This window comes from Bidens hawaiensis, unplaced genomic scaffold (assembly GCF_021521415.1).
Source record: "Bidens hawaiensis isolate Kalapana, Puna unplaced genomic scaffold, B.hawaiensis_p1.1 tig00003983_1, whole genome shotgun sequence".
Taxonomy (NCBI): domain Eukaryota; kingdom Viridiplantae; phylum Streptophyta; class Magnoliopsida; order Asterales; family Asteraceae; genus Bidens; species Bidens hawaiensis.
In genome coordinates, this window is record NW_027491231.1 from 2,192,304 (window position 1) to 2,199,016 (window position 6,713).

General features: G+C 34.3%; 1 protein-coding gene across 6 annotated transcripts; it reads right to left on the bottom strand.

The window, feature by feature from the left end:
- Positions 1 to 613: 613 nt before the first annotated feature.
- Positions 614 to 5,765, bottom strand: LOC143624859 (phosphatidate cytidylyltransferase 1-like). 6 transcript variants are annotated; one of them, XM_077095364.1, is made up of 13 exons: positions 5,589 to 5,748; positions 4,413 to 4,530; positions 3,816 to 3,892; positions 3,489 to 3,742; positions 3,255 to 3,406; positions 3,029 to 3,170; positions 2,075 to 2,231; positions 1,923 to 1,970; positions 1,695 to 1,781; positions 1,334 to 1,462; positions 1,197 to 1,253; positions 1,016 to 1,099; positions 614 to 929 (listed from the first exon to the last, which is right to left on the bottom strand). In XM_077095364.1, the coding sequence occupies exons 3-13, from the start codon at positions 3,888 to 3,890 to the stop codon at positions 840 to 842; spliced, it is 1,275 nt and encodes a 424-aa protein (XP_076951479.1). In that variant the 5' UTR covers positions 3,891 to 3,892; positions 4,413 to 4,530; positions 5,589 to 5,748; the 3' UTR covers positions 614 to 839. The 6 variants fall into 6 exon arrangements, with proteins under 6 accessions (XP_076951479.1, XP_076951473.1, XP_076951475.1 ...); XM_077095358.1 differs by having other exon boundaries at positions 3,816 to 3,929; XM_077095360.1 differs by lacking the exon at positions 4,413 to 4,530 and having other exon boundaries at positions 3,816 to 3,929; positions 5,661 to 5,765.
- Between the last annotated feature and the right edge of the window lie 948 nt (positions 5,766 to 6,713).

Here is a 6,713-nt window from a genome sequence, read left to right on the forward strand (position 1 = left end):
TGTCTCGTCTTCATTTATCCTACTCTATAAGATGAGCAATCACAACCCCCATTTTACCGTTTTACATATTTGGGGCGTTATGTACTCACATATTAAATAGCTTTATGGATTCACTATAACTTTCAATATTATACATGTACAAAAACCGTGATTACTTACTCAACTTTATGTTGACAAACTATATATTTTTACACATGACGCTGTGTAGCTTTTTGGGATGAAGCAAATATTGAAGTTTAAATGATACCTTAGGTTGCCATGATGAATAAATGATGAATTTATTTTTAAACATTTAATTGTAATGTTATTTTCTTTTGAGACAATATGTATGTGTTTGTGTACTTGATTGATATATGAAAACGGGTCGTATCGGCCAACCCAAAGCCTATATTTTTTCATGTCGGGTTCGGGTCATATTTAGAGTCATAATTGAATCGTTTCATGAATTGCCGCCCCTAAGTGTAACAACAATTTGTAATATCTTTAAAGTTTCATGTTAGTTTTTTTTATCACACATCAATCATGAAAACTAAATGAAATGTTATTACCCATCTACTTTATAATGTTAACCCATTTGTCCTATTTAAGCTATTTTCTTATTTTACCAACCATAAAGATAATGAGCTGATTTGCACTTATGATGTTTTAATATGTTTAGATTACAAGAAGCTTATAGTTCTAACCAAAGAACATAAAGTCAAAGGAGTTGACCACTGTACAACAAGTACATGTCTAACAATTCTAAAAAATAATCCAAGTCACAATCGTCTGGACAAAAAATACAAATACACGCCATTCATGACTCACTCGCATAACTAGTCAATTCGTGATTATCTCATTCATGATTCTCCAAACTCTTGGTCCTTGAGGATCTGTCCAAGTTTCGAGTACAGTTCTCTCTGTTCTTCGTATGACAAATTCATTACAATCTGAAAACAAAAAATTCAAAACCTTAAACCCGACATTTTGATTTAATGTAACATTTTTAAAAGATGGTTAAGGTAGGGTAGTATACCTGGTCTAAAATCATCCCGAGAGATACGCTTTGAGCTACAATAAATGACTGGTGATAGATGTATGCAAACACGGCCATCACCATCTGTGTTCCAAGTAACAAGAGTTGAAACAGCAGATATTTCATTATTTGGCGTAATTTTATTAAAACAAAAAATAAGGTATTATTATTATTTGCTGACCTGGCAATCCATCCGGTCTGTCATCCCGCCATGTCCAGGAATACTATCGCCAAAGTCCTAAAACAAAATGAATGCTAAATTTATGAGAAAAGCATGAAAACTAATTATCTGAGTGTGGTATATCTGTATGTATGCACCTTGATGTTAAAAGCTCTTTTGAAACCACTAGCAAAGAAGCCACCAAAAGGTGCAATAATTGAAGCAAAAAGTCCAAGTCCTACTGCATGCCACTGCACTGGCAGAATTTGAATCTCTGTCCATGGAAACTGCAAAAGTACACAGTGAGCATTTAACCAATAACTTAAATTTATAAATAATCAAGTGAGTTATAAAAGGTTTATATATATGAATACATTTAGAACTAACTTAAACCCTTTTGGCCCGCTCAACACAATTGACTTGTTTCCATAAAAGCTAAATCTTTTAGTTTACCCCATTTGACCCGTTACAGATAGTTCGACGAAACAAGGATACTTAAACTTGAAATTACATAATTACCCATTCAGGAAGCCATCCGGGTAAAGCAAAGGTTTCTGGTTTGAATAAAGGATCAGGGTCACACTGAAGCCAACCAGTTGATAGGTCCTGCATCACAATCCTGTTAAGTCAATTATTTATCCAACAAAAAAAACAGGTAACAATAGAGTAACAATATAGTAGTAGTAGTAGTGATAATAATAATAACAATAATTAGGCTAGTTAAGTATTAAGATAGTGATATATCACCTTTCTAGGGCAAGTCAACCATTGGAAGCGACCAAAAATATTAGCAAGCTGTATAAAAGCAAGATCACACAAACGAATGATCAAAACATTGTTAAAACATAGTAACACAACTTATCAGTCAAATTCACATAAAATATCATGTTTGTGCTCACCACAAAGGCAGATATGATGGTTGTAACTGATGCACCAATGAATCCCTCCCATGTCTTTTTAGGGGATAACTTAATCAATGGAGTTTTTCCAAAGAAAAAGCCAAATATGTAAGCAGCAATATCATTGATGACAATCAACGATGCTGGAAGAAGGAACCTGTACCATTTACAAAATTGCCCTGTTTTCATATGGCCATTTAAGATAAAAACACAACCGAAAAAACCTGTTTATAAGCAAAGTTGTTGGATATTGCCACCTGCCTGTAGAATTGTAAACGAACCGAACATTCAGTGAACTGTTCGTGAACCATTCGATAGGAAGTTTGTTTATTTAATAAATGAATGAACATGAACATGAACATGAACAAAACTTTTTGTTCATTTAGTAAAACGACGAACATGAGCATGTGTCTCGCTCGTTCATTTATGTTCGTTACATCCGCTTATGTTCTTCAGTTTACGTTTGTTCGTTTTATGTATTAAATTAAAATATCACATATTATAATTTAGCCTAGCTTTATTAGTGTTTTAGACCCAACAGACTGATATTCATGTTTACCTTTCATTGGTGGTTGCTCGGTTATTTTCGTTTATATTCTTTCATCTATGTTCATTTATATTTGTTCGTTTACGACCTTACGTTCGTGAACCATTTGTTTATACTATTAATGAACAAACATAAACGTGCTCATTTTCTTAACAAACAAACACGAACAATATAACCATGTTTGTTTAACGGCCCGTGTTTGAACATGTGTTCAGTTAAAGTAAACGGACGAACACAAACATGCCTCGTTCGTGTTCGTTCGGTTCGTTTCCAGATCGTGCCCACCTCTAATTTATTCTTACAAAGAGTATTATGAGCTGGTAAATGTGCGAAATCATTTTAAACTAGCAAAACTATAAGGTATACATGACTGTTTTATAAAATGCGAGGGGTCAAGATCATAATACCAGAAAATTCCTTCAAAAATGTTGGCAACTGTGAAAGAAGACTGAGTAAAAACCACAATAAGGATCATATGTGTCCAAGCGTATTGGCCAAATTGATACTTGTACAACTTCTTTTTTAACGAGAGAATGAACCACACGAAACCTTAACCAATGTAAAATAGAGTTTAAAGTTCAATCATAACATTGAAAAAAGAACTAAAACGTTACAGTTGCAGAAATGACAAACCTGTTATATACAAGAAATAACAGGTAACCATATGATATTTAATCAGGTTTCCCACAAGTTTATACCAAAACTTGTCTGTTGTAACCGTGTTGACCAGCCGTTGACTAAGAATCCGACCGTATACAAATAACATCGCCGTGAAGAAGATATGCCTGAAATCAATGCATATGATTAAAAACCTTATAACTTAAAAGAATATATTACCATCATACCAAATATCAATCATTTGCTTACCAGTTTAATAGCCTGAATCCAGGAAGCTGTTTGTCTTCATGTGCTTTTCTTAACAGATTAAAAAGCTCTTTTGCCATGAAGATTTGTATTATGACAATCATGGCCCAAATATAAAGATGGCCCATATAGACAATAAATATAAAACCACCAATCATCCAAATAGTTGAATATGCGCGTACCAACATTGATTTATACTTATTTTGATCATTTGCCAGCAACTTGGTTCCATTCGACTGGTCAACATCAGCTGGAACCTAAAACTCTCATGGAAAAAAAACATAACTACATGTTTGTAATATATTTAACAACAATTCCATTCTCAGTTACCTCATTAGAACCTCTACGGCGCCGGACTCGTCCCGTGTGTGTAACGGGAACAGAACCGTCGTTTTCCTTAATCATGGCTTCACAACAGTAACATAAACAGCTTAAGCTGAAAATCTGTGAATCGAAATGCATGATGATATTTAGGTGGATGCAATAATGTGATTCTTATGATAAGTTGTACACTATGGATACATATTCTCATGTTTTTGAAGAAGTATGCATACAAAAAGGCAAAGAGGTAAACTTAAAATAGCAAGGACATTTTTGTGATTAGCTATTAGTATCAATATATCGAATTCATTGCTACTGATAACCTAGGAAAACAAACAATTTGATACGCACATGCACATGCACATGCATAACGAAATTTGGGAGTTGAATATTTTAACCGTAAAGTATGGAATGCTTCAGAAATGATCCTTAGTAAGTTAAATGCACATGTACATTAAATTTGAATGTAGAACTAGGCTTCTATACTTTTTATAATTGTACTAAAGACATGAATTGCTAAGTCACAAGGTCAATATCTTGACTTCAAATCATTTACTATTTATGCAACAGATTGTGATTAAATATGTAGCTAATAAAAGTACACACCATGGTTAGATAATCCTTCAAAATATTTTCTTTTAATAATTGCAATTTACTTCATTCTCTTCCCAAGCAGTAAGATTTTCGATTACTTCATTTTGCGTTCAAAACTTCTGCACTTATTCTTACATCCAAACACTCAAGCAACTTAAAAACAATTTCATTTAAATAATCACAAATCATAAACAAGTAAGGATCATCTAGAGTTTATTAGTTACATGTAAATGTGCATCGTCAACAAACAGGTATCACAATTCACAATTACATACAGATCAAGCTAAAGAAACATAATCACTTAACCGTGTTACAAAAAACTATATTGCTAATTGCTTATAAATTATAAACTATGTTGTCAAAAGCCCTTTGGCGCGCGCCTAGGGAAGCGCCTTGCTGCCATCCAGTTGATCCGGCAACCTTTGGGCGATATTCCAGCCAGATTTTGGTCAGATTCCGAACAAATACTGAAAATTCTGGCAAAATTCTGCTAATTGGGACTAAAACATCCAAAAATGGCATGGAACCATCCTAAGCTATCCTTAAACACGCCTAAAACATGTATAAAACCACCCATAAAAATCATATGCTTATGTACGTAGGGGTCAAGATATGTTAGTGTAAAATTTCTCTCTCTCTCTCTCTCTCTCTCTATATATATATATATATAATATTAAAACTATCGATATCCCACCGCAATAACCGATATCTCAAATACCGGTCCTTGACCTATATCTGATATTTTTTCCGCATTAACTGATTAGGGCTCACCCTCTGCGCCTCAAGTGCACCTTTGACTGACAACTATGATAATGAAAGCCTAATGCACAAGCTAAAATACGATCCGGCAAAACTAGGGCATATCAGTGGGCTTATTACACTAACTGAGCCAGTGAAATTCACAAATCCAAGCTGTTCAACCTAGGGTTTCATAAAATAAAACGTGAACAGAATCATATTTGCTATAATATATGTTTATTTAAAATCAAATCACATAAGATTAACATTCAACATAGGGTTTCACTATCAATCTCGCAAAATAATAATAAATCCTAAACGTTAGGTTCTCCTACGACGATAATTAAAATACATCCAAACAGCTTCTACAGTATAATAATAACAATAATAATAATAATATTAAGAGGAATGAAACGCACACAAATCGAATTGAATTTGATAAAAACTTACAATGGAAATGAAATGAAACTGAGTTAGCGGAAAGTGAAAGCAGTTTCAACAACAGTTGAGACTAGCAGATACCTGATTTTATTTAAGTAATCGTTTCTGAGAATAATTCTGTGTGGAAGTAAAGAGGAGATTCGCTGTACTTTGATTTATTTATTTATTATTATTATTATTATGAGTAGATTATTTCAACCAAGGAATGCATTTTTGAGTGATCCTGAAAATGTTACCAAAAGTGTTAAAATTATAAGAATAGTCCTTCCACTTTCTTCATACTCACATTTTTAATAAGGCTTTAGGGTGGTAGGGGCGGTCACAGTCGGTACCCGGCAAACATTCATCACTAGTGGCGGTGTTATCGAAAGACACCGCCCAACCCAGCTCGCTCTCTCTCCTTTGTGCATTTGTATTTCTCCTCATATGAATTGGCAACAACCAACACGTCCTACCTTAAATTCCAGCAATGGAGTAGCTGACCGGCAAAGCCATTATCTGATGGGGTTGCCGAGACCACCCCTACCCCCCTTTACTCTTGTTAAATTAAGTTGAAATGACAACGTTAATTACTACAAACAACAATGACTAATTATTTAAACAACGAGACAGTAAACAAACAAAATACTCAACTGCAATTCGCTCACTTTCTTCTTTTTTTCCAGACCAAGCAACTTTTCGGATTCGTTGTTGGTACTCATACCACAAGTGTAACAACAATGATTATCTTCAATCTAAGACAATCTTTCGTTCTTTAGTCTTCACCTTCCATTGACAACAAGAACACTTCCATGCCTCAATTACTTAGTCGATTCTTCATTCTTTAGTCGAATTCGCCCAGGTTACGATAGTCACTCCTCCTCAACAAATCTCAACACTCGACCCCCCCGCCCTCTCTATAAAGTCCCCTCAAAAAGCAACAAGAACACTTTTATGCCTCAATTACTTGTGATACCTTCATACTCAAGATTTGAAGCTCTGTGGTTGATCGGTGGAGCAATATGTTGTAGCTAAACTCATTTGGTGCTTAGTGGTGTAATTATCGTGAGAAAGTAAGTATTGTATGCTATGTTATAATGTGCACCGAAGTCCTTGGACCTTAATTTAGTGCTTAGTGGTGTAATTATCGTGTAG